Source organism: Corythoichthys intestinalis, chromosome 2, assembly GCF_030265065.1.
Source record: "Corythoichthys intestinalis isolate RoL2023-P3 chromosome 2, ASM3026506v1, whole genome shotgun sequence".
Classification (NCBI taxonomy): Eukaryota; Metazoa; Chordata; class Actinopteri; order Syngnathiformes; family Syngnathidae; genus Corythoichthys; species Corythoichthys intestinalis.
In genome coordinates this window covers 16,280,550-16,296,094 of record NC_080396.1, presented here as the reverse complement: position 1 = coordinate 16,296,094, position 15,545 = coordinate 16,280,550, and the positions used below count along the sequence as shown (strand labels likewise).

The 15,545-nt window shown below is 38.1% G+C and overlaps 1 protein-coding gene across 1 annotated transcript in view; it reads right to left on the bottom strand.

Moving 5' to 3' along the window:
* fgd (faciogenital dysplasia) overlaps positions 1 to 15,545 on the bottom strand; it is a 140,116-nt gene that overhangs the window by 39,920 nt on the left and 84,651 nt on the right. The window contains exons 3-4 of the mRNA XM_057828697.1: positions 10,638 to 10,833; positions 9,915 to 10,530 (exon numbers count right to left, since the gene is read on the bottom strand). Of these exons, the coding sequence (XP_057684680.1) occupies positions 9,915 to 10,530; positions 10,638 to 10,833 (812 nt within the window). The remainder of the gene's footprint in view (positions 1 to 9,914; positions 10,531 to 10,637; positions 10,834 to 15,545) is intronic.

Sequence of the window (15,545 nt, the reverse complement as noted above, 5' to 3'; positions counted from 1 at the left end):
ATAATTCACATTATGGCACGGTGAGACAGTAACATTTTTCTCAGTTCTCAATCGTGAAGATTTTGCTCTACAGGATCCTTGCTTTCTTTAAAACATAAAAAACACTATACTTGACATACTGTAGGTGCTTGTTCAACAGGATCTTGTTTTTATAAAGGCTATGGCTAGTTGTGTAAGCACGAAGTAACAACATAGTAGGTAAAATGTGGAGAAAAAAAACCTGACCTGACAGAGATCAGATCTCCAAATCAGTTTTGGATAACGCACACAAAAATTACCATAATTTTCAGACTATAAGGCGGACCTGACTATAAGCCGCCACCCACCAAATTTGACACGAAAACGGCATTTGTTCATAGATGAGCCACACCGGACTATAAGCCGCAGCTGTCCACACTGTATTATGAGATATTTACATCAAGATACATGAACTGGTAACACTTTATTTGACAGCGGCATCATGAGACTAATTATGACATGACACTGTCATAAGTAGGCATGTGCCGATAACCGGTTTCAAGGTATGACGTGGTATGACTTCACGGTTTAAAACCGTGAAAATTTTCCTTCATACCTTCCCTAAGGTATTAGCTATTTTATATGTACCATAAATGCAGGGAGAAATCCCTCGCTTGCAGCTGAAAGGCTCAACCCTCCTCCACTGGTTGTTGCTCAGTGTCAGTGAGTCAGTTGTGCTACACGATGGCTGGAGGAGGTGAAACTCCTGAACTTTTTCGCTGGTATTGGAATACTTCGGCTACAGAAAAGTTAAAGATGGCCGCACCTTAGACAAGGAGGGCCAACCGACATGTAAAACATGTTTGCGCAGGGTGGCTGCTGAGGAGGCAATACCTCCAATATGATTTTCCATTTGTAGAAAATTAAAGGTTAGTTAACACTGTCATGAACGTGTCCCACCATATACGACAGTTAACTCCAAAATGTTTAGTGTGTCTAGCAGTGGTTAAATATGTGTTATTTTCTCTCTGGCAACTGTCTGTGTTGAGAAAGAGAGTGTGCGGATAATGTAAACATGATACGAGTCATACACATGTGCTTTTAATGGAAAATAATTCAATTAGTTTTGTTCTGATGCTAATAATGTTAAGCTGTGACTGTGGGTTTAGGCTACCCTAAAGGACTGGATTTATTTTAATTTTATTTAGAATATTTTGTTATTTTTAACCTAACATTATACTTATGTTCCAATTTGCTAATGTATTTTGAAAAATGATGGAAACAAGTTTTTTTTGTTTTGTTTTTTAACTCTATTTCAGATCTCAAAGTAACACATTTTTGAGCTGTAAGTGCAATACTGTGATACCGTGAAACCATGATTTTTTTGCATAAGGTTAACATTCCATCAAAATCTCATACAGGCACATGCCTAGTCATGAATATTAATGAATGCTTATGACAGATGTCATTTCGTGTCATCAGGCAAATTATTTCACTTTTGGATGGATGTAAAAGATCCGACCTGGACATAATAATGGAGTTAGTGACAAAATTTGCCAAATGACACTTAATGACATCTGTTAAGCATCCATTAATGCCCATGACAGTGTCATGTAATACTTATAATGGTCTTATGACAATCTTATGACACCGCTGTCAAATAAAGTTACCTATTAAGCCAAATATATCAACAAATAGGCCACAGCATTCAAAATAAGGGGAAAAAGTAGCAGCTTATAGTAAGAAAACGACGATAGTTAGAAACAGCTGTCATACCTAAACAGAGTTTTTGTTTTTGTAGCACCAATTCATGATGCGTTGAAATATTTCAGCGCTACTGATGTTGATAAAATGCCTGCAATCGCTTTATACCCTTCTGCAGTCAATCTAAATTAGTTTATGACTGGATAGACGTTCAATACATTTTAACTGGGAAGACTGACAGCCCCACACTGCAAAAACCTACCTCCTTAAAACTAGTTAAAATTAGGCCTGAACGATATTGGAAAAAACTGTCATTGCGATTTTTGGGTGGCTTGCGATATATTGCGATATTACATTGCGATTTTAAAACTAGAAGAATTTTCACCACATAACTTGAATAGCAATGTTTGGGATAGGCCTGACCAATATTGGAACGATTGGAGAATTAACACTTAACAGGTGGTCCCCCGGGTCACGACGTACATGGTTTGGCCCACATAAGGCTGTTAGTTGTTTCTGCTGATACATGTTTGTGTATGCATTTGTTACTAAGTTTACAGCTACAGTTTGGGGAGTTACGTGTGAGCGATTTGCTATGAGAATTGTAAATACGTTAGCTTTCGTACCATTTAAGCTAGATGACTTTTGTTAGGCAAATTAGGCTAGTTTAATCTAGTAAATTTACATATTGAGCAGACTAGATGGATGTTTTGTTTAGTGTCAGGTGTTTTATTGTTAAAATGTGTGTTGTTTTCAACATAAGTGTACATATGTGTTACACCTTTACAAATTGTCAAAAGTAGAGAAAGTAAAAAGCTTTAAAAAGCAGAGTTGCCTTTTCTGATATCTGTAAAGCTGAACAACTTCATGTTTATGATGTTCATGAGAACGGAACATGTCATATTAATAATTTTAAAAAAATAAAAAAAAGATACTGTGTATGTAACTAAAAAAAACAAAAACGACTGGAGACAAAATGACAGCTGAGACTCCAGAGTGGTGAAGTCGAAATCGCTTAAGTCGAGTACGTCGTAGCCCAGGGACTACCTGTATATCTTTTTATTTATATACTCGATCCTTTTCACCTGGTTCCGATCCTCTGGAAAATGGCGTAATCGGCCTTATCTCCAATCACGAGATCGGGGACATCCCTAATTTATATAATGCTGTTTAATCCAGGCTTGCTGTAAGTAAAAGGGATCCAAATCTGCACAATTGCAGCTTTTACGAAGTGTAACAAAAGTTAACATGTTAAAAAAACAATCGCACATTCTGCGATGTGACTATTGTGCATGCGCACATTGCGATGGCGATGTTTAAACGATATATTGTGCAGGCCTAGTTAAAATCCCTTGTTTTCAATGTAAATTTACTAGAAATAAGTTAAACTATCTGCCAGTGCTTCAATAAATTTTACTCTAAATTATTTAGATTTCTTAAAATTAGAAAACTAGCTAGCTAAAAAATAAGCTTAAAAGACTTATTTTAAGCAATAAATTAGTCAATTTAATCTTTAAAATGTTTGTCAGAAATATTCTTAATTCAAGAATAGATATTGTTCCAAACATTATTTGAAAGCAATTTTTTCTTGATTTAGATGAAAAAATTTCCAACTTTTAGATGTATGGGCTTAATACAAACAAATGTTAATTTTAATTTAAAGTAAGTGGATTAATCTGACACATTATGTTAACTAGTCTTTAACAATAAAAACAAGACGGCGAAAACTATTCGACTAAATTAAAGAAAAATATTCTGGTTAAGACGTTATAAATTTGCAGTGCACTTAGTTCAAATGGAACAGACGTTTATCACTGCCAATGGCCATGAATGAGTTAAATGCTGGAGACCACGTTGCTGAAAAACAACCAATTGGCCTTCTGTGATATCTTAAAACTATTTGAGTGCTCCTTTCTCATAAACCTCAAACTGGATGTAAATGCAGGTATAATCTTCAAACCTTGAGTTTCGCCTCTTTTGGAGAATTTTCAGGCAAAACAGCTTCTCTTTTTAAAATTTTTAATTCTTAATTCTAGGGTTGTTCCGATCATGTTTTTTTGCTCCCGATCCCATCCCGATCGTTTTAGTTTGAGTATCTGCCGAACCCGACATTCCCCGATCCAATTGCTTTTTTTTGCTCCCGATTCAATTCCAATCATTCCCGATAATTTTTCTCGATCATATACATTTTGGCAATGCATTAAGAAAAAAATGAATAAAGCTCGGACGAATATATACATTCAACATACAGTACATAAGTACTGTATTTGTTTTTTATGACAATAAATCCTCAAGATGGCATTTACATTATTACCTTCTTTCTGTGAGAGGGATCCACGGATAGAAAGACTTGTGACTTTGTAAATTGTGACTCAATATTGCCATCTAGTGTATTTGTTGAGCTTTCAGTAAATGATACTGCAGCTATGCCCCAATGCACAATGGGAAGTGGAACCATGATGGGAAGTAAAACCATGACTGTGCGTCATGCTACCAATGGATTTATCTTCTCTGCTTTGGGGAATAACTGAAGGTGTTAAGACAAAGATCAATTGCCACCTTGCTTCCCCACATTGCTTCCCATGATATTGCTAATCATAAAGAGAGGGATTGCAATGTTTTAGCTAATTGAAGAAAGGCTCCAAAGGCTGCCAAAATGCACTCTACTCATTTTGGGCTGCTTTTTATCTCTCTATATAGGTAAATTGGCATCATTACAGATTGAGCACGACAATGAGTGAGAGAGTCGTGCAGCACTTATATTAATAGCGTTAAATATTTTAACGTGACACATTTTTAAATAAATTAATTGCCGCCGTTATCGGGAATTGTTGATAACCCTACCTTAAGCCTAAACTAAAGACTCTGGATGAGTGTAACATATTATGTCTGTAACGTTACGTACAATTAGAAAATGATTTAATTAAAATATATACTGTATATATTAAAAAAAGGCATGGCCGATATTTTTTTGCCGATTCCGATACTTTGAAAATGACGTGATCGGACCCGATCGATCGGCATCCCGATCGATCGCAACATCTCTACTTAATACATTATGCAGCTTGAAATTGGCCAATACTTTCCCCTTGTGATCAACTTGGAGACTGCATCACTCACCAAATCTTCTGAAAGCAAAGATGTCCTGACAAAAACAGTCTTGCTTTAAGAAGTAATAATGAGAGCTGAAACTGAATATTTTGAACATTAGTCTCTAATCGACACTCCAAATCCAAACGCAGTGAAAGTCAGGCCAATTCTTTTAATTTAGAGATTAAAATGTTGAGTCTGACACTTAAAAGATGAATATGAGACAAGTGATGATCAATCAATAGTAGAGCTGAAGGACAAGAACAAAGTAAAACTATCTTGAATGTGGGGAGTCTTTCATCGAGCCACCAACACCAGCTCGTGTTACTGCTTTCGGGCAGGTATTCATCTCTTTATGTAACTGCAGAGCCACTTTTATAGTCCAGTCAATCACTTGTGGCTGCCAAATAGAGGTTGTCACAGCATATAGCGTTTCAAGTAAAGTGTTCTTTGAAGAGGCTCAACCAGGCTGAGATAATAATAGAGACTGCCTGTTTTTTTCCCTGTCTAGGAGGAAAAGTTTATACAGGGCCGAATGATTCAAATGTTCCACGAAAATTCTTGTAAATGGACATTCAGGCCATAGACTTCAAAAATCTATTGACCTGACACTTCGTCATTGTTTGAGTCACGCCTTATCAGAGGGGACCAATCTTTATTTAGTAATAGCCGAAGAGGGCACACGCTCATGTCGGGTTTAAGCTTGGGTTTACTTACCACTAGGGTTGTTCCAATCATGTTTTTTTTTTGCTCCCGATCCGATCTTTTTAGTTTGAGTATCTGCCGATCCCGATATTTCCCGATCCGATCGCTTTTTTTTTTGCTCCCGATTCAATCCCAATCATTCCCGATAATTTTTCCCGATCATATACATTTTGGCAATGCATTAAGAAAAAAATGAATAAAACTCGGAGGAATTTCTACATTCAACATACAGTACATAAGTACAGTGGTACCTCTACATACGAAGTTAATCCGTTCCAGGAGCTTGTTTGTAAGTCGAAATGGTCGTATGTCGAGCAGGATTTTCCCATAGGAATACATTATAATTCCATTAATTCGTTCCACAGCCCAAAAACCTGCACTAAATCCTTAAAAAATACTGCTGGTACTATTACAAATGGCAATTACACATAGCAAAACAAATAAATAATAAATAAAAATCGGATTAATAATATAATAATAATAATAATTCCTGTAATAGTGTAACGAAACGGGTTCTAATAAGGCGGACGTTTTTTTCTGTACCTGAAGGCACCGCGGCGCTGACGTGACCAAGAGGGAGGGGAGCGGGTGAAAGTTTACTTTCGCTTTCAATGCTTTCTTGAGAACATCGTCAATTGCGGCAGACAGCAGGCGTTTTGTGTTGAATAAGTTGTGAAAGAAATGATGAAAATGTGGCGAAGCTGGCGATTTCTCTGGAGATGTTACCACAATAAGAATTGTCAGCTTAACTTATAAAGACTGGCGAACGATGGTCGGAGGAGGACCGTGGAGATGTATTGTTGAGCCATTTCACGGATGCCCACCCTACGCTCATATTTTTCTGTCATTTGCATCTTCATTTAGAAGGTAAGCGTCAACTTTTTCCTTGTTTCACCACCTGTACCAACCTTTTCTGAAACCTGTGTTGATTTGTCACACAAGAAAATCCGCCGTGCATTCGTCTGCGGTGCTGCCATTGTCGTCGTATTTCGAGCATGTCGTCGGATGTAGAAACAAATGGCGAGTCAAATTTTACGTCGGATGTCGAAAAGTTCGTGTGTCGAAGCGATCGTATGTAGAGGTACCACTGTACTGTATTTGTTTATTATGACAATAAATCCTCAAGATGGCATTTACATTATTAACATTCTTTCTGTGAAAGGGATCCACGGATAGAAAGACTTGTGACTTTGTATATTGTGAGTAAATATTGCCATCTAGTGTATTTGTTGTAAATGATACTGGAGCCATGCTCAAATGCATGATTGGAAGTGGAACCATGACTGTGCGTAGTGCTACCAATTGATATGCTTCCCATGATATTTCTAATTGTAGGGAGAAGGATTGTAAGGCTTTAGCCAATTAAAAAAGGCTCCAAAGGCTGCCAAAATTCACTCTACTCATTTTACGCTGCCTTATATCTCTCTATATAGGTGAAACGGCGCCATTACAGATTGAGCGCGACAATTCGTGGGTGGGTCGTGCAACGCATGCATTAATTGCGGTAAATATTTTAACGTGATACATTTTTTAAAAAATTAATTACCGCCGTTATCGGGATAAATTTGATAACCCTACCTTAAGCCTAAACTAAAGACTCTGGATGAGTGTAACATATTATGTCTGTAACGTTAAATACAATTAGAAAACGATTTAATTAAAAAAAAAAAATATATATATATATATATATATATATATATATATATATATATTTAAAAAAGGCATGGCCGATATTTTTTTGCCAATTCCGATATTTTGAAAATGACGTGATCGGACATGATCGACATCTCTACTTACGACTGGATTTAACTACAAAAGCTGTACCGCAGACAAGCAGGAAAGATTGTCTCAGGAGTGATTTGTTCGAGGATTCAAGGCAAATATTATATTTTTCGTACCATGCATGCGTGATTGAAGCATTTATTCGCAGGAATTTTCTTCTTTATTTAGACATGGAGGCGGCTAATTTTCGGAACTGACTAGCCTTGTAGTTGGCAATATTTACGCAATATTTACGCAAAATAAATGCTACCTGCACGGTAGCAAGAATCGAGACTGTTTTACATCCATATCTATGAGGAATTCGGGGATTTAAGCATTTATCCACGAGAATTTTGGCCAGAAAAGCTCCTTTTACGCCAGGCGGCCGCTAGCCTCGGTCGTTCACATAGTAGCATGGTACTTTGTCAATATACGTAAAATAAACGCTAACTGTACGGTTTCTTTGCTTTTAACCATAATCGAGACTGATTTACGTCCATATCTAGGAAGAATTCGGGATTTAAGCATGTATTCACAAGAATTTTGGCCAGAAAAGCTCATTTTATGCCAGGTGGCCGCTAGCCTCATTCGCTAACATAGTATCATGGTACTTCGTCTATATACGTAAAATAAACGCTAACTGTACAGTTTCTTTGCTTTTAGCCAAGAACCGAGACTGTTTTACGTCCAAATCTATGAAGAATTTGGGGATTTAAGCATTTGTTCACAAGTATTTTGGCCAGAAAAGCTCCTTTTACGCCAGGCGGCCGCTAGCCTCTTTCGCTAACATAGTAGCATGGTACTTCGTCAATATACGTAAAATAAACGCTAACTGTATGGTTTCTTTCCTTTTAACCAAGAATCGAGACCGTTTTACGTCCATATCTATGAAGAATTCGGGGATTTAAGCATTTATTCACAAGAATTTTCGTCAGAAAAGCTCTGTTTAGGCCAGGCGGCCACTAGCCTCACTAGCCAACAGTATATAGTGTATAATGATAATAAAGGAATATATATTCTATATTAAGTTGTGATTGTATATATAATTTACTAACTGTCTATTTACATATTAGTTATGATTGATTCTGCATGTTTTCCTCAAGCATTACATTTCTGATGTTAAATTGAGTGATTTATTAACTGTTGAAAACTTGCAGTAAATTAGAAAAAAATTAAGTTGGTATTTTGGTCAAAAACATATGTTAAATATTGCTATTTATCAGGAAAATATAGGTGATTATCTCTGCATTTGGTGATTTTTGTGCATCTAGTGTAAAATCTGAGACGTTTATAGCCATTTTAAGTGTTATATAGAAAATAATTAATCGAGATTTCATAAGGGAACGACTTTGGATATATATATATATATATATATATATATATATATATATATATATATATATATATATATATATATATAAATATATATATATATATACACATATATATATGTGTGCGTGTGTGTATGATTGCTAAGGTAGGTGCCTGTTTTGGTATTAGGTTGGTAGCAGCTTTGGTTTTGTAAATATTTGAGTTTCAAGTTTTTAAAAATAGGCCCCCTACGGAATCGGCCCCGTTTCCCGTGTCATGTCAATAGGTTATGAAGTCTATGATCAGGCCTCCTCATCTTCAAAGCACTCCTAGCATTTTTTTACAATGTTGCCTTATTCACATAAAGATGACACTGTATTTGGTGTACAGTTCATTTGCAATAGAATGACAGCATCAGCTGTACTGTATTAATCATTACAATTACCATTTTTATTGACTAGTTGAGAGAAATACCGTAATTTTTAGACTATAAGGCGCACCTGACTATAAGCCGCCACCCACCAAATTTGACAGGAAAACAGCATTTGTTCATATATAAGCCGCAATGGACTATAAGCCACGGCCATTCTCACTGTATTATGGGATATATACACCAAAAGATATTAACTGGTAACACTTTATTTGACAGTGGCATCATAAGACTGTTATAAGACCAAATGAACCAGAATGAAGCTTTGAACCAATTGGCTGCAAAGCTTCATTTGGACATCACTGCTCCCTTAAGGGAGACTGTCAACCTCTGCTGCCACCTGTTGTCAACACTGTTGTTGTCCAACAGGCCTCCTAGCATAGCATGCAACGCTACAGATGTTAATAACAATCATAATACATGTTTCTGTGCTAATTATTTCTTCAGTTACTGTTCTGGTTGTTTCATTAATTGCTAGTTATGGTATTTGGTAACACTTTATTTGACAGTGGTGCCGTAAGACTGTCATAAATCCATCATAATGATGACACGAAACTGCCATGAGCATTTATGAATGCTTGTGACAGTTATAATTTTGTGTCATCCGGCAAATTCTCTCACTTTTGAACGGATGTAAAAGATCCAAGCTGGACATAAATGGGCCGGATGACACTTATTTACATTCATTAATGTCCATGATAGTGTCATGTCATAATAATGACCGTCTTATGGCAGTCTTAAGACACAGCTGTCACAGGATTCAAAATGACAGGAAAAAAGTAGAGGCTTATAGTCCGAAAATTATGGTAATTCGAATTTTGATTTCCATTTTCACTTACAGTACCGGTAACTCTTTAGTTGCCATTGACAGCAATAGACATCCAATCCATTTTGAGATGGCAGCGATCATGCGGTCCTGTTTGGGTTACATGCCAATGAGATTCATGGTACTCACTTTTTGTGCCTCCGTGTGTGCATCGGTCAGATCGCCGTTCTGTGTGTCTGTTAGAGAGTTGATTTCGCCACCGCTCCCCTCGTCCAAGTCACTGTCCTCGTCCTGAGTTGAATCCCGTTTGTTGTTGAGGGTAACACAACAAGACAGACTCTCCGTTTCCGTGACACTGTCATAATGATCCTCCTCATCAATTGCGTCCTCATTAGGGAACACTTCCCCTTCAGCTGCGCACGATGGACTGTCGATACCGCTGTCCCTGTTAGGAATCTTTATCTGCTCTGAGGAGTCCTGATGTTCTAGATTCTCTAGGAACTCATGGGAGGAGCCGTCATCCCGTTCCCTGTCATCAAGGCAACCATCACCGTGTGCTATGTCCACCTCCACGTCCAACGGGGTGTCATCAGAACCGTCCATGTGCATGGATGCCAGACAGGACAGTTCGACCACATCGTCAACTCCTTCTGTGGAGGAGGGTGCAAGTTTGCTCAAGGGGGAGGAGTCTCCGGCAATCTTTGCCGTGGTGTCCTGGTCACAGGAGGAATTGATACTACACGCAGTGTCCATTCTAAGACACAGGTGCAGCTGGGAGAGGGGGAGTGCCCCCAAAATGGGGACCCTGCGAAAAAAGCGTTGATAATTAAAGAACATCAATGATGAAAACAAACATTAAGATGTGTTTATTTGAATCACAAGACTACGAGAGGCAGGTCTAGATGTCCTTACCTTGAATTTTCAAACCTCTCGATGAGCAGCCCCACTTTCTGGATTTCCTTTTGCGGCTGCGCTCCAACTGCGGGAGACACAAAACTGGGTTTGGGTTTCGGTGGGGGTGCCGGGAGAGGCCTGCAGGGTGCCGGTGGGATCCTCTTGGGTTTCTTGTCTTGTCCCAGAGCGAGCAGGTGCGCAGGTTTAGGGGGCACTAAAGGACAACATGTCCAGGTAAGGAAAGAAAAATTGCAGTCATCAATGGTGTATCATGTAATAATCCAAGGGATAAAATCTCCATGGCTCTTCTCTATACAATCTGGTTAAACATCCTGCAAAAAAAGCACCAGTTTCAAATAGCAACAATGGCAGTGCTGAATTGCTACTTCAGTTTTCGGACGACTTCCTTATTTCAAACAGGATACTGACATGCGTGTGCACGTGAACCACAACAGTTCCTGTTAGCTTAGAAAAGATGCGCAGAGACATTGGATTATCTTAAGTATGCACACAATGCTCACACTTCCCTGCTTATTGTCATCTGACAAGGATGGTTATTTTCATGCATATCTGACATGTTATTGTTGATAGTGAGCTTCCTACATCTGTGTCCGTCTTATTTGTCTGCATGCATTTCTACATAGATAAATGCAATCTGTCAAAACAACCAAAGTGAAGTTGCAAGAACCTAAAAATATATTGTATGCCAAACATAGTATGATAGTATTGGAGAAATGAAACTCTGTAAATGCGTATAATATTGGAGAAATGAAACTCTGTAAATGCATATTCAAAATTAAAATTTTCAGAACTTGCAATTTGTGACATTATTCAACTGCTCAAATGCAATTTGAATGAACATTTCGAATAGTTGCCACAGTTTCTCTATTTGTTTAGTAATGCTTTTTATAAACTATCCAGATGAAATGATTCTGGTGTGTTGCAGTACTGATACGTTAGCAAAATAAACCAGCACACAGATCTATCTTTTGAAGCTTCAGTAGTATTTTGGATGAATATAAGTCACTTGAAATTTGAGGCCAAGTGTACCATTCTATTCTGATTTCCCCAAATTCCCCAAAAACAACACACAGTGGGGAGAACAAGTATTTGATACACTGCCAATTTTGCTGGTTTTCCCACTTGCAAAGCATGTAGAGGTCTGTAATTTGTATCATAAGTTCTCTTCAACTGTGAGGGACGGAATCTAATACAAAAAAACAGAAAATCACGTTGGATGATTTTTAAATAATAAATTTGCATTTAATTGCATGAAATAAGTATTTGATACATCACAAAAATCGAACTTAATATTCGGTACAGAAACCTTTGTTTGCTATTACAGATACCAAACGTTTCCTGTAGTCCTTGACAAGGTTTGCACACACTGCAGCAGGGATTTTGGCCCACTCCTCCATGCAGATCTTCTCCAGAGCCTTCAGGTTTCGGGGTTGCTGCCGGGCAACATGGACTTTCAGCTCCCTCCATAGATTTTCTATCGGGTTCAGATCTGGTGACTGGCTAGGCCATTCCAGGACCTTAAGATGCTTCTTACGGAGCCACTCTTTAGTTGCCTTGGCTTTGTGTCGTTGTCATGCTGGAAGACCCAGCCACGACCCGTCTTCAGGGCTCTCACTGAAGGAAGGAGGTTGTCAGCCAAGATCTGGCGATACATAGCCCCATCCATCCTCCCCTTAATACGGTGCAGTCGTCCTGTACCCTTGGCAGAGAAGCAGCCCCAAAAAATGATGTTTCCTCCTCAATGTTTCACGGTTGGGATGGTGTTCTTGGGGTTGTACTCATCCTTCCTTTTTCTCCAAACACGACGAGCCAAGTTTAGACCAAAAAGTTCCATTTTTGTCTCATCCGACCACATGACCTTCTCCCATTGCTCCTCTGGATCATCCAGATGGTCAGTGGCAAACTTCAGACGTGTCTGGACATGCACTGGCTTCAGCAGCGGGACCTTGCGTACGCTGTAGGATTTTAATCCATGACGTCGTAATGTGTTTCCGATGGTTTTCTTCGAGACTGTGGTTCCAGCTCTCTTCAGGTCATCGACCAGGTCCTACCGTGTAGTTCTGGGCTGATCCCTCACCTTCCTCATGATCAGTGATGCCCCACGAGGTGAGATCTTGCATGGAACCCCAGAACGAGGCAGATTGACCGTCAACTTGAACTTCCTCCATTTTCTAATAATCGCTCCAACAGTTGTTACCTTTTCACCAAGCTGCTTGCTTATTTTCCTGTAGCCCATCCCAGCCTTATGCAGGTCTATTGTTTTATCCCTGATATCCTTACACAGCTCTTTGGTCTTGGCCATTGTGGAGAGGTTGGAGTTTGTTTGTTTGAGCATCTGAACAGGTGTCTTTTATACAGGTAAAATGTTCAAACAGGTGCAGTTACTTCCGGTAATGAGTGGAGAACAGGAGGGGTTCTTAAAAAAGAACTAAGAGCCGAAATATTTACTAGTTGGTAATGTATCAAATGCTTATTTCATGCAGTTAAATACAAAATTATACAATGTGATTTTCTGGATTTTTGTATTAGATTCCGTCCCTTACAGTTGAAGAGAACTTATGATACAAATTACAGACCTCTACATGGCTTGCAAGTGGGAAATCCAGCAAAATCGGCAGTGTATCAAATACTTGTTCTCCCCACTGTATATATTATATAATATAAAGACAGATTTTTTTTTTTATTGACACAGCCAAGAAAATGTATGCGGCGATCTGTTGCCGACCATTACGGTACATGACGTCACCATTTTGTTTCGGTAATACTTCACCCTGATTGGTCGAATGATTTAATCTGTGTTAAATTCTGCTTTTTTCCACTCTTCATAAAGCACAAAATTTAGTTTCTTGAACTCATTTGAGTCAACGTTTATTGCAACTCGGCAACTCGGACCATAACAAACGTGACACAACACAGACTTCTTGTGTCCGTCAACTATATCTGTCCCTCGGGAACCTCAAACCCAAATCACAATAGTTCCTCTTGTTACAGTCTACAGCGATGCGCTCTTTCCAATTTCAGTCCTCACTTTTATTTTACCGATCAATCCATGGAAGAAACATTTATTCATCATAATAAAACGAGCAAGTTATACAGCAACCTTTAAAAGAAAAGTCACATCTGTTTTGTTTTCTCCTGGGTTCTGGTAAGTTGAAGAAGTTGTCAAATCATATTATTACCGTACATATTGTCAGTTTACGGTAATGTTTTGAGCTACCAATGTGCTATGCTTGTGCTGTGTTTCACCAGTCAGTACAATGACATTTCTGTATCTGTACACGAGCTCTGTTTTTTTTGTATTCTTCTATTTACTGGTGCTAAAATTAGGGTGCGCGTTATACACGGGTGCGCCTTAGATTCGGGAAATTACTATCTGGATGAAATGATTCTGGTGTGTTGCAGCACTGATACGTCAGCAAGTTAAACCATCACACAAATCTATCTTTTGAAGCTTCAGTAGTATTCTGGATGAATATAGGTCACTTAAAATTTGAGGCCAAGTGTTCCATTCTATTCTGGTTTCCCCAAATTCCCCAAAAACAACATACGTGCATAATTAGAATTCATCAAAGATGTCACAACATGTTCTCATGGGAGCCTCTGGCCTGCTTTAATGCAGCAATTTGAGCAAGGGTAACCTAGTGAGCTGAGTGAGTGACGGCATGAGGCCAGCAAGCAGACACTTACACATGGCGGAAAACACAGACCAGGCTGAAAAAGCAGTTTCTGCTCTTGCACCCCTCTTTCAAATAAACTGCTGTATTTTGAGCCAAAAATTTTGTTGTGTTTGATAGAATAATATGTCTACATGCTGTCAGAGCAGACTAATGGCGCAATAAGCCCCTGAACTATTTTTAATTTGTCCGTTTTACCCCGGAAACCCCTGTTTACAGACGTCGCACAACCGTTTTTGTTTCAACTCAGCCATAAAACGAAGGTAATTAATTATATTTCTTATTCAAAATGTCTGTCATTTTTAGTTTAGAATCATTAATTAATGTTTAATATTTCGTTAAAAAAAAAAAACTTTAAAAAATTATTCACTTGCATATTTTAAACTTTAAAACAAATGACGTCACAATGAAAAAAATGGTGTCTGTAAAAAAGGTCACGGATATCTACCTCATAACTATCGCTTAATTGTATTTTTTTTGTTACTGTCGCATTTTCCCGATACGTTAGTTGATAAATAATCGATCCAAACAAAGAAAACTTGGGGGAAAAAAAAAAAAAAAAAAAAAAACGTTTAAAAGGGTAAATATATGAAAAGAAAATCTCGACCACTAATTGATGTCTGCGATTTCTGCATCGGGACCCTTGTTATATTACCTTGTTTCACCCATAAAATCCCCCAAAAATCCAGCTGTGACCATTCACAGCTGTGTCTTGACACTCAGTGACACATCCTACATGGAGTTTTTGGATCGAAACAAGGTAAGTATTCGATAATATCTCGTTAAAGTCATGGCGTCTGTAATTCTGCTCTTGCGTGCTCTCACCTCCAGATAGGGTTTTGCTGTTTAAATTTTTTTGGCAACACTTTATAATAACTATCCGTTTCACCATTAGTAAACTGTTGATAAATGATTTATTGCTGATTTGTGAAGTATTTGTTAACAGTTTGTTAAGCATTTACAGGGTGTTCTTAACCTGAAACACAGTTTGTGTAGAAACGTTTCAAGTTTTTGTGTGTAACGTTTGGCATTTCTATCTTTTCAGGTTAAGAAATGCCGTTCACTTCAAAAGAAAAGGCATTCTGATAAGGCATTTTGCAGGCAGCGCTCAAGGTGCACATTTATGAAAATTTGCCATAGAACCAACAAATATTTGTACTTTTCTTTGTATATTTAACCAATAAAACTTATGACCTTCAACATAAAGTGTATATAGTTTTATTAAGATCCA